This window comes from Antechinus flavipes, chromosome 4, assembly GCF_016432865.1.
Source record: "Antechinus flavipes isolate AdamAnt ecotype Samford, QLD, Australia chromosome 4, AdamAnt_v2, whole genome shotgun sequence".
In the NCBI taxonomy this organism is placed as follows: domain Eukaryota; kingdom Metazoa; phylum Chordata; class Mammalia; order Dasyuromorphia; family Dasyuridae; genus Antechinus; species Antechinus flavipes.
Window position 1 is genome coordinate 331849544 of NC_067401.1, and position 16850 is coordinate 331866393.

The 16850-nt window shown below is 32.2% G+C and overlaps 1 protein-coding gene across 3 annotated transcripts in view; it reads left to right on the forward strand.

Moving 5' to 3' along the window:
• Positions 1–16850, forward strand: part of UTRN (utrophin) — a 559804-nt gene that overhangs the window by 247965 nt on the left and 294989 nt on the right. For 2 of the 3 annotated variants that reach the window (XM_051997902.1, XM_051997900.1), the window contains one exon: positions 6699–6888. In XM_051997902.1, the coding sequence (XP_051853862.1) occupies positions 6699–6888 (190 nt within the window). Of the gene's footprint in view, positions 1–6698; positions 6889–12512; positions 15392–16850 lie in introns of those variants that run through there. The other variant, XM_051997901.1, reaches the window with a different exon arrangement.

Sequence of the window (16850 nt, forward strand, 5' to 3'; positions counted from 1 at the left end):
TCCATTTTTTCCTATTTGTTTATGTATTCTTTGCTCAAAGCATCATTCACTGCCTCAATGCTGTTAAATTTTTACATAAAGGTAAATGTGTATAGTTGATCTTCATTGGGAAAGTTTCTTTAGCAGCAGTTCCTTTTCTAAATGAAGTCACACATGTATACCACTCTCTGCCCTCCAAAAATCAGTAATTACCTTCTGTCATAGAAAACCAGCTGGAAGGAGGGTTCAAATTACTCTTCTGTGATTTACTGCATGTTTGTGGCATGTCAATTTTTTAATTAGCCTAACTTTCCTTTTGTGCAAAGAAAACACTATAATGCACTTTTCAAATAAAGCTGAGTCATTCCTGTCTTTCAGTTCTGGTAATTCAATTTTGGGGCTGTCTTATCTGTATGAGAAAGTTTTTTTTCTTCAACCTCAGTGAATACCTAGGATTGTGAAGAACCACAAATGAGCTTTAGCTTTTTTCTTAGATTCATCTTTACTTTAAAGTATTTACTTGTATTTTGGTTCTGTGAATGACTCAAATTGTTTCTAAATTAACTGTTTCCTAAACTTTTAGACGTGATGTGATTTACTTCAAAGTAATTTTATTTCAGAATTAATATTTTGTATTTGACTAAGGTAGATAATATTGGACTTTTTTGTAGTTCATAGTTCATAAAGCATATAGTATGTAAGTTCCTTTTTTGAAAAACTTTTTTAAAACAATCTCTAAAACAATTTTTTGTAGAATTCTTTGGTGTTGTTTTCTTGACCCCTTGGACCATACTATCTATCCAGTTTCCTTGGCAAAGATACTGGAATGGTTTGCCAATTCCTTCTCAATTGGATTAATGTAGACAGAGATTAAGTGACTTGCCCAGTATCACACAACTAGTAAGTGTCAAGAAGTTGGATTTGAAATCAGGTCTTATTGACACTATAGACACAATACTCTATCCACTGGGCCATGTAGCTGCTTCCTAGACAGAATTATAAGGTAAATTAAAAGGTATGAATCAGGTTGACAATCTAGGGCAAACGTCATGTTTTATAGGATATTTTTAGAAGAAAAAGTGTTCGGTATTATGTGGCTTATTGGAGGAAAGTTATATTGACAGTGAGTTTAGATACATGTGCTACAAGCCATGACTGAGAGGAAAATAAAATAAGAATTCCCTCCTTTGCAAAAAAAGATGGATCTTAAATATAGCTTTCCTGCATAATGGCACCATTTGAGGTATAATCTAAAAAAGTAAAGACATTTTGCAAAGAACAAAACTTTCTAGAAAAATCAATCACTGAGGAATGCACGGCCTGCTTTATTTAGGACCTCTTAATTCTTTTTTCCTTTGCTTTGTTCAATATTTTAAAACCGCCTACAGCAATAGTTGGGTTAGATGGAGTAGGTAATTAAAAATGGATTATACTCAAAGGTAATCTTTCATCTATCATAGCAGGAGAAACACAACACTCACATTTTCATTCAGTTACTGACAATACTAAAGACAACTACCTTCTCATCAACAGTCTTTTGAAAATTTGAACTTACTTTTATATAGATATATGGTGATTTCTTAGGATATTATGCTTTCTAAAGACAGATGTTAAAGCTCTAGTCACCTCAGTTCAAGTCTTTCAAATGGATGTGACCTACCTCCCTCCATTCCAATTTTTCCTTTCCATTTCCAACTTTTCTTTCCCTCCTTTCCCCTCCTCCTTCCTCTTCTCTTTTACTTCTCTAATTACTTACCTCCCTTTCTTTCTAAGTTTGAAAAAAATGTATATAAAGTACTATAAATTCCTTAGCTATCCCAATTGCTTGGGTAATTATTTCTGATTATATGAGATTTCTAGATAGATAAGTATATACCCATTTAATCACTAAAACATTGAAAACTCTTTGACACTGAATTTTTTCTTAAACGCATTCTATTCTCCTATCTTCTTCAATAATATATTAACTTGATAATTTGAATGATCCACAATTAGTCTTTGCTGCTAAGTTTCCCCTTGGGCCTTTTTTTCTTTGGGGATACAAATGTTTTTCATATTTTGTCATAAATCTTTATATCTCAGAGGTAGAAACAACTTTTAGTAAAAGGGTAGTCAGAATATACAGATAAATGCATCCAAATAATTATAGAAGCAAAACTTCTGTCATCAACCCCACACCTCCATCCCCTTGCCCTCCAATTAGATAGGTATGGTTTCTATATAATTAACAAACTTCCAGTTAGGTGATATATGATATGGAAACAGACAGCCATAAGCAATGTACGGTTATCTCTAATACTTGAAAGTGATTAAAAATTCTAAATAAAACCTTACATAGATTACTTATATATCTATCATATATTTTAAACCCTTGATTTAATTCCACTTGTCACATTTTGCAGAAGTTTTCATTTTAGCAACTTTGAATTTTTTTTTTTATAACAGCTTTCCTATTTTGTTCACTTTACAGAATGATGTGGAAGATTAAACATGAAGTAAAGTTGGTCTAAATATTTAATCCTCAAATTAGATAGATAAAAATAACTTTTTTTTTTTTTTTAGAGGTAGGTAGGTTTAGGCTTGGCAAGTTGAGTGCCAGATGTTCAAATTGGTTCAAGTCCTGCCTCAGATTCTTTGTGGCTGTGTGAGTCTAGGCAAGTCACTTAATCTTGTTTGTCTCAGTTTCCTCATTTCTGTAATAAGCTGGAGAAGGTTGGCAGACCTCCTCTGTATCTTTGCATAGAAAACTCCAAATGGGGTCATGAGATATTAGATATGACTGAAAAATGATGCATCAACAATAAGATTTAATCTGTATATTCCTAAAATTCATAGAACAGGTGACTTTAACTCATCAGTTATCAATTTAGTACATTTGTTGCATTAAATATGTTCTAACAATTGTTTTCTTCCTTATTAGTTGTTATAAGAACTATATCAGGAAGTCATTAGTTATTACTTACATGTTTTATTCATATTGTAATTTTTGTGAGCAATTTGGGGTTTTCTTGGCAAAGGCACAAGAATCGTTTGGCATTCTTTTTCCAGTTCATTTTACAAATGAGGAAAGTGAGGAAAACAGGGTTAAGTGATTTCAGTGTCACACAGCTAGTAAGTGTCCAAGGCTGGAGTTAAATTTGGGTTTTCCCCACCTTCAGACTCAGCACCCTAGTTGGCAGTGCCATCTAGCCGCGTTCATTACCTAATGTGTAGTTGCATAGCTATTTGGTGTATACAGAGAATTGTAGGAGGGATGGTTTAATCAAATGTGTTCTTGCATATAATCCATGTGAGGACTAGTCTGAAAAAGGCCCTCAAACAAAGGGGCGTGGAATAAGGCAAGCCAGAGTCACTTTGGCAGTAGGCGAGGAGAAGGAAGGTCGTGGAGATCCTGTGTCCATTCCCTTGACTTCTATCCCTAAAGACTAAGAACAAAGACCAAGGCTGGTGAGGAAAATTGCAATGTAGAAGGCATAACTATATTGGAAATTCTTTATTGAATATACATTTGGTTTACAAATCAAACATTTACTGATAATAAATCTATAATTTCATGACATATACATTATTATGAGACCCCCCTATTGGATCATAATCCTCACTTTAAGAATCTGTGTTCTAAGTAACATAGCCCCCTATTTTCCACCCCTACAAAGGGCGGGGGGAGGGGGGAAGGAGGGGACAAAGAAAGTAAGGAAAAAACAAAAAAACCCCAAAACTTTTCATGTGTTTGGATCCATTTTATCATAGTTACAGATCTCCAAGGTCCTTCAGAGGTGATTTAACCCACCCCCTCTCATTTGCACAGGTGAGAAAACTTGAGCTAAAAATGGGACTGTGAATTCGTATTTAAACCTAGGTTCTAGGACCCTGTCTTTTTCTCTGTGTATCATGGTCCAGAGTCAGTGTTTTACTTATGTTTTCTGTTTTATCCATATTTCCTTTTGTTTGAGGGCCTTTTTCAGACTAGTGCTCACATGGATTATATGCAAGAACACATTTGATTAAACCATATTCGTGACATTTTATGATTTGTTTCAATATAAACCCTGAAATCTGATTTTTCATTGTTTATTTTTTACAATGATTATTTAAGAATGGCACATTTTTAGTTAGTTAGAAGCTGGGCTGAAAATATTTTATTAAGAGTCATATCCACTGAGATTTGTAGTTTGTATATCCCAGTTTTTATTTTCTTTGGATGAATACTTGATAGAATTTTGTATCTTCCTTCTGCTGTTAGATAATTTTCTAGATCCTATATATAGTCCACTGATTTCAGTGCCACATTTTCCTTTTCTTTTATTATCTTTGTCTACAAAGTTTCATAATGGTATTATGTTGTACTATACTTTGTTGGTAATATATTATAGCTATATACATGTATATCTATCTATACACACACACACACACACACACACACACACACACACACACACACATAATACCTTATCCCTAAGTTTATTTTGTTATAACCTTTTAACATTTGTGTTTTATAATCTTTGTGTTCTAGTCTTCATATGATTATCCAGAATATTGGGCATATAAGTTCATAAATAAATATGAGATACAAAAAAAAAAAAAGGAATGACTATTCAAATACAAGAACATTCCCTCTGTTCAGGAGCCTCAATAACATTTTACTTACATATTGAAATTAGGTACCCTCTCTTCCCCTAATCCCAAATAGTTAAGTAGCAGTATAAAAGTTAAAAGTACTGATGAGAATATAAGTAATTTCAATAGTATATGATCCAAACAAAGACAGTGGATAAGTGCTACAATTTCATGGAGAGAGAAAGATATATGATTTTTATTGTTAGAATGTTTCATGAGAAATTAATCAAAGAGGTTAATTTTCACTAATAAATCAGTATTTAAAAAAATCTTATTGATACTATTGTTTTTAATATTCTAGTCATTGCTAGATATGTTCTACATTGCTCACCACTGATGTGGTGAATCTTCTCTTACAACATAAAAGTAATAGTTATGCAAAAGTAACTAGTAGATGATCTGTATCTGAGAGGGGATGCAACATTGCACATTGATGGTCCTCTTAGTTTCTCCAAGAAAAAGAGGGAAGTTCATTTCTTTGTCTCTTATTTCAGCCTTTGTCATAATAAATATAGGGTACAAGTTTTAAAATTGTTACTTCCATTTCCATATTTTTTGGTATACTTTGTTACATCATTTCATACAATTGGCATTTTTCTCTAAATTTATCATATTTCTCATTTTTTATGGTATAATTATGTTGTTACATTCACATATTACAATTATTTAGCCATTCTCCAATCAGTGGATACCCCTTTTGTTTTCATTTATTTGCTCTCACTGAGTAGGATTTATGTAGTTAAATGTGGTGGTGGTGGTGGTGTGTGTGTGTGTGTGTGTGTCTGTGTGTGTAAAATGAAATATGTCCTATGCAGGAGATGACCATGTGAACAAAAAACAGGGAGACGGTTGAATTTAAGATTGTTCTGGGAATAGTCAACAGTTTGGTAGAACTAAAGATTTTTACATCAGACAATACTGGGATATAGAGGTTGGATTCGGCTTTGATTTTACAGGCTAAGGGTTCTGGACATTTTCATTTAGAAATTAGGAAAGTATTGGCCATTTTAGAACAGAGTATGTGACAGGATGAAATTTGGATTTTAGGAAGATTTAATTTCATGTTGTATGGCAGAGATTCAATGGAGATAAGCTTCCTTCAGGGAATTCAATTTGCAAGCTATTATAGCCTTATGTAAAGAAATAAAGGCATGATCTCACGTAATGTTTTTGGTATTGTAATGTAACATATGTGATATATTTTTAAACTCAAGTGAACAAGAATTTATTAAATGCCAGCTATATACTGGATCTTGTACTAATTGCTGCTGAAGAAATAAAAATTCGTAAGTTGTATCTTCACAGATAGATTTTTCTTGAAATATCTAACATGTAATTTTCTATCAAAAATAATTAATTTGAGCATATCTTTAATGAATTATTTGCAAAACTATGAGTTGACTTCTAAATTTATTATTTAAACAAATTTACTAGATGAATTTTATATTTTTGAAATTTAAGAGAACACTTTCAATCATTTTATTTAGCTTGGATATGGAGAGAGAGAATAATGATTATCAAATGACTAAATTAAATGCCCACTTTCTAGTTTTCCCTATAATGAGTGTCCTTTTGGAATATTCACAAACAGAAATGTTTAAAGTGGTTTTTAAAATTAATATTCATATGTGCAAGTGGGAAATTCTTGTTGGTCTTGTTTGAAGGGAAGTGGGGGGTGAAAGGAAAGTATTTATATAATGTCTACTAAATGCCTGACTGTATATGAGTAGTGTACAGTATCATCTCACTTGATCTTCAAAATACCTCTATTTTATAATTTAGGAATATTAAGTGACTTCCCTGTGGTCACATTTTTATTATTAATTTATTAATAATTAAGATAAAAAGACTCTAAAGTGGTATTTGAACTCTAGTTTTCGCCACTCCAAACCCATCATTTTCTATCCACTATCCCATCTACCGCCCTTGTCAGAAGTAGTACACAGAATATACAAAGGAACAGGTTCCTCAGCTGTTTTTCTTAATTAATAGAAATGTATGTTCTTGTTTTGTTGATCTGCTAACTTTTTTTCATCACCTGTATAACTCAGGATGTTATTGAGACAGATACTTACGATTCTCTTGGCTATTGTTGCTTCCAGTGCCCATGACCGACAGAATGCCTTGGAGGCTGAGCTGAGAACTGTGCAGGCTTCCCTCAAGGATCTGGAGAGCTTCCTCAAGTGGATGCCAGAGGCAGAAACCACAGCAAATGTGCTTGCGGATGCCGCTCAGCGGGAGAATGCTTTTCAGGACACTGGGTTGGTTGAGGAACTCAAAAAGCAGATTCAGGTAAGTGGCGGAGAAATCAACAAACATTTTCATTCATAACTACCCCTTATGTTGGAATGAGTCTACATCGCATTGTCCTTGTTCAGTGGTGGAAAGACTGATAGGAAAAGTGGTGACTTATCCTCTTATGATCCTGGGGGTGCTTAAAACAGAGACCCGGTTTTGTCCATTTGGTAATCATTCAGATGTACATATTCCTCTCATTACTGTAATGTGTCCCATTTGTGGTTGTTTTCATTTGATCCAAAGTTTTTTTTTTTCTTTTTCTTTTACCTTTTAGTTTATTTAAACTTCAAAATGCCATTAGGGAACATCAAGTTCTGAAGTTCTTTACCTGTGATCTATGAGCCTGTTTTTTTTTTTTTTCCTTTTTAATATTTTAATTTATAATTGTTTTTCTTCATATTTCTTTTCTCTGTATTTTAGACCTTTACAAACATTATTCTAAAAAGACTATCCATAGGGCATAACAGGGCGAAGGTTGAGATAAGAAAAGGTTAAAAACTCTTGATCTAGTCCAGCTCTTTACTTTTACCAATAAGGGGGGTCCTGCAACACAAGCAGCTTGACAAGGTCAAAGCTGGAGTCGTGAACCTGAAGACCTCTGCCTACAGTTCCCCTCTTTCTCTAATTCTTTTTGTCTTTTAGTCATCCAATCCATGTGTTTTCCATCTAAACTCATAGAAGTTCAGAGTTAGAAAGGATTTTTTTCTTGTTGTTGAGTCATTTATTATTTAATTTTATCTGACTCCTCATGAACCCTTTGGGTTTTATTGGCAAAGATACTGGAGTGGAGTGCTATTTCTTTCTCTAATTCATTTTATAAATGTGGAAAATGAGGAAAACAGGGTTAACTGACTTTCCCAGGATCTTATAGCAAGTGTTTGAGGCCATATTTGAACTTGGAATGATTAATCTTCCTGACTTTTGGCCTAACGCTCCATACCACCTCACAGAGCTGCCCAGAAAGGATATCAGAGACCCTCATTTTCATTTTCTAATTTTGAACAGAGAACAAATGAAGGGCTATAGTATAGTGTCTTTTCCAAGTTTACACTGTGAGTTATGAACTAGAGAGTGTAAAATACACCTGCTACATTTGCTACATAGTATCTAATACTGTATTTGAAAATTTCTTAAATACTTAATTTTGGTTAATGTTCACTTGATTATCATATTGATGCCTATAAGTAGAGGTGGCTGGTATATATATATTTTTCTTCCCACATGAAGTGATGCTATTTCGGGATAGAGATATTTTGTGAACATTTAAAAAAAATATGCTTAATATGGTTCCCTATATTAAACATGTTTATTGCAAAATTGTTGTGCATGCCATTTCTTCTAGCTTCCTCTTACTTACTAATTCATATAAGTCCCTTTCAAAATTTCGAATACTTCAGGAATTATTCTTATCCAAATTTAGAGGCCTCAGGTTATCTCTGCATTTTTTCTTTGTGAAATCAGTTTACACATTATTACCTTTGATTTGTTATACTTTTTTATGTTTTTGGTGTTTTAATTAGTCTTAGTGAAATATAATTTTTATTTCCTCTCCCTAAAAATAAATTCCTATGGGTAGGGATCTAGACTCTTTCATTTCCTTTTTAAAAATAAAAGTTCTATTCCTTTGTCCATACTGTGGTTTGAACAAAAGTATTAAATAAATATTGTCCTATTATATTCAACTCACTATTACATGACTTCTTATGATATGGAATTTCACTGTAATTTGTATCTAGTCATATTTCTTGATATTTAAAAATTTTTTTAACTCTCCCTTCCATTAGGACTCTTCCCTACCTCATATCAATCAATAAGCATTAATTAATCACTAGGCACTGTCTTAATACATAGACAAAAAAAAAAAAAAAGAATTTCTGCCTTCAAGAAACTTATATTGTATCTGAAAGACAAAGAATACATAAAAAGTTATTTTCTAAATATGTAGAATCCCATACAAGCCCTTCCCTGTATTTTTATTGATAGAGTTAAATAATGCAAATTAATGGAGTGGTTATGGTTATATGTCAGAATATATGTCTCAGTTGTCACCTATTATCTCTATCAAAAGAAAGCAGTATTCATCATCATTAATCTTCTGACATGAAAATTGATTGCCTTATTGCTGTGAGGAATGATTTTTTTTAGAATTATTTACTTTTATCTTATTTTGTTTGATATATTTTTAAATTATGCTTACATTGTTCAGCATTAGTTCATTGAAGTCAATTAAAAAAATCCATTATCTCTTTTTCTGTGATTTAGTATTTCATTACATTTGTATCTCACATTTTTGTTCAGCTATTCCCAAATAAAAGGAAATCCCTTTTGTTTCTTATCATTTGAAACCCCCAAAATTACTAATAGGAATATTATAGCATTTACAGGACTTTCTCTTTTGTCTTTGGCATTCTTGGGATTTGTATATTACTATTTAAAGCTTAGGAACATTTATCTTTCTAGGCTAGTTTCCTATTACTTTGTGAGTAGTTGGATCATTTTTTAGCTCTATCAAAAGTATTATTGGTGTGCCTCTTTTCCACAGTCCCTTTAGCATTCAGTATTTCATCTTTGATCATTTTTGACTTTTTTTTTTTTTAACTATATGAGATGAAACTTCAAAGTTGTGTAATATTACAATTTCTCTTATTCTTAGTGATAGAGCATTTTTGAAATGCTTTTTGATAGTTTGGTGTGTATTTCTTCTTTTTAAAACTATTTGTATCCTTTGACTACTTCTCTTTTGGGAAAGGCTATCCTAGGAAATCTTCAAAAGACTCTTAATTATTTTTATTCATTAGATAGGATCTCCTAGTACCAGAGGATGTTACAAGTTATGTTGTTGACCCCTTATCATAATGTAAAGAGAATCCAATTTACTTGACTCTTGACTTGAAGTAGTTATCTAGGTTGCTTTTATATTTAACTACTTTTTTCTTTGTTTCTTTTTTAAAACAGTGTGATATGTTTTTAAACAAAAGGTTATATAGTTGTTTATGGAGGTCTAATATAGATAGCCCAGGAAATTTATGTCTTTATCCTCTCTTCCCCGCTTCCTCCCTCATCCCCCGGTAATATCAATAGTTTAACATGACATAATTGATGATTTTTGCATGTATGTGTTATGAAAATGAATTGAAGTTTGGCTGTTTTGTACCATCTAAAAGTATCTTTTATACAACTTACCCTTTTAATATTTAGGTGCACAATCTTTATTTTGTTATGATCTGTGGTTGGGCCGAATATCATTATTTTTATTATACTGAGGACATCCTGGTGTTTATGAAACACCATATCTTAGAGATGAAAGTCTCTAAGATTTATAGTAGTTTAGCTTGTATAATCATTGATTAATACTTAATAATCTTGTATTCATGTCTAATGAGAAATTTCTAAGACTATATTTGAAGCAATAATTATTTATGGATAAAAAAAGTCTTTACTGTAAGAGACTGGTAATGTTTTATACCTAGAGAGTTTAACCATTCCTTCTTAGTTATTATGTTAGGGAACAATTTCTTACAATCACATAATCAATCAAAATATTTAAAGAACATTCCTAATTATGTAGGGAGAAATGAGAGAAAAGTGCTAAGTGTCATTTTTCCTAGCATTATAGGATTTTTTTCCCCAAAGTGAACTGGAATGTAGGTTTTAGACTAATATTTTAAAGTAAAATAAAACAGTTATCATTAAGTTTTAATTTATATAAGTACTTTATATTTGTGTTAATAATCTACAAAAGCCTACTTATTAACTACAATGCTTTTCCACCCTAAGGCAACGCTTTTTATTTTCCTAAGTACATACAAAGATAGTTTTCAATATTCACCTTTGCAAACCTTGTGTTCCAAGTTTTCTCCTTCTCCTTCTCCCTTTCCCCCTAGTGAGCAAGCAATCTGATATGGATTAAAAATGTACATATTGTCATATTGCACGATAAACATCAAATCAAAAGAGGAAAATAAATGAGAGAAAAAAATCCAAGCAAATAAACAAAGGACAACAATAAAGAGTAAATACTGTTTTCCTATTAAATAAGCAAAAATTTGAAATTGAAACTTAAGGAAAATTATTTTAAAAGGGAAATAATAACATTTAACTTAGTGATTTTTCGAGATCGATTTTATGTACACAACTTAAATTAAGGCATAAAAAACCCAGGTTATTTTGTGTTTAATGCACAGAACTGATTATATAGCTTATAAATGATTAGAATGTTCCAAATCTTAGTATAGTCTAATTCATGGCCATGATAGAATTGTATGAAGAGCAAGTTGCCATTTTCCCTCTGTTCAGATGAATCTTGGATGAAATAGAATGAAGGAGGGTGTACTACTGTTAATATAATTTCTGGAAGGATGCTGCATTTTTATGTATGCCATGTCTTTAATGGAAAAGCATCATTTTGAGCAACATTTGTTTCATTGCTTTACTACAGGGCTGTCTCAGGCAACCTTATAAGTCAAGTAAACAATCCTCTTAGTGATAGACTGGTAGCAGAAGCATGTCCTCTTCAAATATATTTATGTGTAACTTTGATTTTTAGTGTTTAAAAGTTGGTGGGTAAAGAAATAAAAGCTGAATAAAGTGCATGCAAACTAGAAACTAACTTTTTATTAGGTTAGTCCCCCTGATATATTAAAACATTGCCATTTTCCACATAAAAATAATTTTTAATATTTCCCAAATTTATGGGTTAATAAAAATAACTATTGGGCCCTCATTTTGCTCATAATGTATTTTAAAAAAATTTCTATTGACACATTTTAAAAATGACATTTTAACTTTTCAGTTTCTCATCCTTTGCTCAATAGATCTCTGCCTTATAACAACTACTGTAAGGTAATACAAATTTATTGTAATTATAATTCTAAACCATGTATTAAAATAAATGTTTCATTCTGTACCTGTGTTGTGCTACCTCTTTTTCAAAGAGGTATAAATTAGTTGTTCATTCTGCCTAGCTGTGTTCTCAAAGTATGATTAGACCTTGCTTTGATCACAGTTCTGGTGTTTTAGAAATATATTCCCTTACATTTCTATGGTAAATCCTTCTGGTTCTGCTTGCTTTCATTGCAGAATGCTATGCATTAAAGAGTAGATACAAAGATATTTAAGACTAGATTAAAAAACATTAGCCATTGTTAGAGCTTCAGAGATGTCCATTCCAATCTTTTCATTTATTATGTTGTAAGAAGCTTGAATCCCAAAAAACCATTTTTGCTCAATGTTAAAAGCAATTAAGTAAGCTGGACTAGAGCCCCGCTCTTCTAATTCTTAGGTTGGTGATTTTTCTTCTATCCCCATCTTGCCCTTAGTTTCCCTGGAGAGATAAAATATGAATATGAAGATACTGAAAACAACTGAACAACAAAATATTCATAAAAACTATAATAAAGTAATAATAATAATAATAATGTAACATTATTTAGATATATCTTTATGTATGTAATATATAAAGATGTATCTTTAAAAGATTACATGACTGATAAAGTCAGTGTGACCACTGTGCAGAAGAAGGATAAATAGGTAGAGAACATGGATATGATAAATGAAAGGTTTTTGTGGGACTGAAAGTGAGAGGTAGAACTCAAGGGTAGAGTATGATTTGCATAGATGAAGAAGAAAGTAGCTTGTTCAAGTGATAAAAATATGGCATCTAAGTAATTAATATATTGCATAAAGCACTAAGCCTAGAATTAGGAAGATTAATCTTTCTGAGTTCAAATCTGGCCTCAGATACTTGCTTACTAGTTGTGTGATCTTGGGTAATATGTATTTGCCTCAGTTTCCCCATTTGTAAAATTAGCTGGAGACGGAAATAGCAACTTCAACATTTTTGCCAAGAAAACCTTAATGAAATCACGAAGAGTCAGATATGTCTGAATGAGAAATAATGAGGAATTCTGGCTATGATTTCATATTTAGTTCACTTGTCAAGAATGTTTTATAAGTTTTGACTGTTTTAGTCCTTCTTTGAGACTTATTTATTTTTAGGTGATTGTTGATGTTTCCTTGGCTTATTGAACCAAAACATGACATAGATTGTGTGATGAAGCATTTTGGGTGCTTGGCAAGGTCGTGACATAGACGAGATCGTGTTGTTCAGTTGTTTAATTATATCTGACTCATCACAACCCCATTTAGGATTTTCTTGGCAAAGATACTGAAATGGTTTGTCATTTCCTTCTCCAGCTTATTTTACAAATGAGGAAACTGAGGCAAACAGGATTAAAATGACTTGCATAGAGTCACATACCGTAATACACATAAATAAGTATTTATGGCCATTTTTGAATTAGGTCTTTCTGATTTCAGGCCTAATGCTTTATTCACTGTCACTTAGCTGCCCTACAGACAAGATAAACAATTGCAATTTTGCTTTATACTGTGTGTGTGTGTGTGTGTGTGTGTGTGTGTGTGTGTGTAAAACAATTTATTGAAATAATAATCATTAAATATGTCAAATATCAGTATTCCGTTTAATATTAATATATAAAGAATCTTATTTATAAAGTTATCTGTGACATTTTTCCTTTATTATTGAAGATAAAATAGTACTCTTCTTAACAGCATACTTTTACTTCAAATGTCCTTTTTTTGTAGGGAAGGTAATTAAAGTCTAAGGGAAAGGCTTTAATTTTACTTTACTCATCAGCAAGCATTCATTGAGTGACTCTTGTGTGCTCTTCACTGTGAGGAGATTAAGCAACTTTATTAAAGTATCTAATAATTCTCCAATTTATACTCATGTAATTTAGTTGTGTTATTGGCATAATCATTCTAAACAGAGGGAGGCAGCATAAGCTCAGGATGTATTCTAGTAGTAGAATAGAAAAAAAACAAAAATTAAAAAAAAAAACCTAACTCCCCCTCCCCCCCAAACAAAACAAAACAAAAACCAAAAAAACCTAACAACAACAAAAGCCATAAGCAAAAAGATAACACAACTGACTGGTAATTGAGTGGGGAAAAAATACCCTATTATAGAAACATTTAGATATTTGAAGTGATATTGAAATAAAGGCAGAAAGGAAATAGGTAGAAATTTTCTAAGATTTATAAAGATTGTTTTTTCTGCCTTTAGTACTGCATAAGAAGACTTTAACTCTTCTTGAATGACTTATATTCTGATTTTCTTTTTAAGGAGTAATGTGACAATTCCACAATATGATGAAATTGTACTATTATACAAGTTATTAGTTTGAGCAAGACAATGATAATGAGAAACATCTGGGTTCTATTTCTGGCTCTGATCTTTGACCAAGACACTTAATCATTCTGTGTTATTTTCCTTATCTTTATAATGGGAGTTAAATTTCAACCTGTTTGCTTGTCTCTGTAGTATGCTATGTTTTATATATCTATATATCAATGACCCTAAAATGGTTTACAAGGTCCCATGAAGTCTAATCATACAGTCCTGCCTTAATTTTGTGCCCAAGCATCTTACTCCTATTTTTAAAAAAAATATAGTTCTGTGGAGATAAACTTGAAAACATAAAATAGCCTCTGAAAAGGGAATTATAATATTCTAGAATGACCCATAATAGCCTTTTATTAATGTTACTTTTTAATTAGGCACGTTCTGACATATTCTGTTTAGTATTGACTTTACTTCTTGGTTCTGAAATATGTTTTTGTAGCTCATTGGGCAGATCTGCTTCAATCTTAAACAGAGATATTTGTACTTCTGTAGTCATTCACTCATTTATTTAGTTTCATTTTTTTTTAAAGATAATCTAGCTTTGAGATCTGTCCATGTAATTGATTAGCTCTTAATATATGGCTTGATATCTTTAGAGCCAGGTATCCTTCTGTTCTTCTCTCAAGATTTATAACGGAGCCTATTATTCACTCACTCCACAGAGCTCTGCCAGAGCTGCATTTAGTCTGGGAGTGAACACATCCTTCTCCAGAGTGAGGGAGTGAATGCCTTTCTATCTCCTAATATAAACCAGCTCCGAGGGATGAACTATTATGATCGGTTGGAGGTGTATTCCCAAAGGGCTTCTGCTTTGTCTCGACAGCGTTAATGTTTCACTTAATGTCCTCCTTGGCTACCAACTACGCTCCTCTACGGCAACAGACAGCACTTGGCTCAACAACTTGCTTCCTTTTCCACCCGTGCTGAGCTGAGCAAACACTGGCTTGGGAGCATCTGTCAGGATCTTTCTGTTTGGTGTTTATGCGTGCTTTTTAGATTGAGAAGAACTTGAAGGTATATAATCCTTCTCCTTGGAAAGCTACAGCTTATACCTCTCAAATGTATTTCTGGAAACGAGCATGCTCAGAAAACTGGCAAATCCTTGTCCAGTGACCAGGAGGAAATGAGCATTGCTCTTCATTTATAATGCAAATTCTGAGGTGTCTTCAGAAGTGTGGCAAACTTAAAATGATGGCTGTGGTGAGAACATCTCTTCAGAAAGTTGTGGTTTTGTTGCATCGTTTACAAAGGATGGCAGTTTCTTCTCCACGGTACCAGAAGCTCTGTAAGGTAATTGATAGATTGAAAGTAAACATTTCAGGCATCTGATTATTTGACCCCCTTTTCAAGCTTTAGAAACTGTCATGAGAGTGATGGTAGTGAGTCACTTTGCAAGTGTCAGATAAAATTTATTAGGCTGAATTGTTTGTGTATTTACTTTGGGTAAAGAATTTTAAATAGTACCACAACTTTAATGTATCTTTTATTTTGTAATAGGCAAAAGGTCATTTTATTTATGATATGCTCCTGAAGTATTTGCAGAGAAAATAATTCATTGGTATTTTTTAAAATGTACTTTTTTATTCTTCTGAAAATTGACATTTTTACTAGTGCAAGTATTCTACTAGTGTAAGTTTCAGGAAAATTAAAAGTAGATCATATAAAATATTATTTTACTCTATTTGTATAAAACTAGTCCCACTCCCAAACATATCTTTCATTGTATCATATCATTTCTCCCCCCCTTTTATTTTTTTTTAAATGAGAAGTGTATTTAACGAATCATGGAAAATGGCTCTCTTTAGATCTTCTCGTCTCAATTTTATAATTTTTCTTGTTTCCCCCTCCTTAGGAATCTAGGAAGATTCCTTTGTCAGTAGTAATCTTTAAGTGTTGGGAGAGAATCTCTTAAGGTTTTCTAATCCCCTCTCTTGCTGTCTTTATCTCTGTCTCTGTCTCTGTCTCTGTCTCTGTTTCTCTCTTCACCTCTCCTGACAGGTGGTCCTCTTTTCAAGTTTGAATACATTCACAGAATGGGAAGAACTTACAGTAAAACAAGTGCTATCTTCTAGGAAAAGTTGACCAGGAAAAGGGAAATAATTTAAAAACATTTCAATTTGTCGCTCCTTAAATTTGAAAACTATATTCAACTATGAGTTTGAATTTTGGCATCTCTTTTGAAGTTAGCACTATCATACTTTATTTCTGTCGAAGCTATTATCGATAATTTAGAGATTCATATTCTTATGGCTTTTTTTTTTTTTTTTTGCAGCTATTTGCTGCAGAATAGCATCATTTTAACAGTAGTATCAAACCTGTTTTCCATTCATCAATATTAGTGTCACTGTACTTACATTCCCTTTAAACATTATTCTCTCCAAAACTTATACTGGAGCCCTTGTCATATATACCTGTGAGTAGAATGAAAATCTGGACTTTGGCATTTTCTCTTAATGTGTATAACATTGAACAGAAAAATACTGAAATTTAGTTACATGTCATGTTTCTATGGTGTTTGAGGGTGAGAGAGAAAATCAAAGAAAATAAAAACTTAGTGTTTTTTGCTTATTTTCTTTTAAATTTGGCTAAAGCTGTTTCTCCTTGTAAAAACTTTTTCCTTGGGAGATAAGTAGAAGATTATGATTGATTAAAATACTGAGCCATTCTTTACAAGAACCCTTAGAAATACTTATCATTCACATTATTAGTTAAGTAAGGTTATGTAGATAGGACTTAATAACAATGTCAG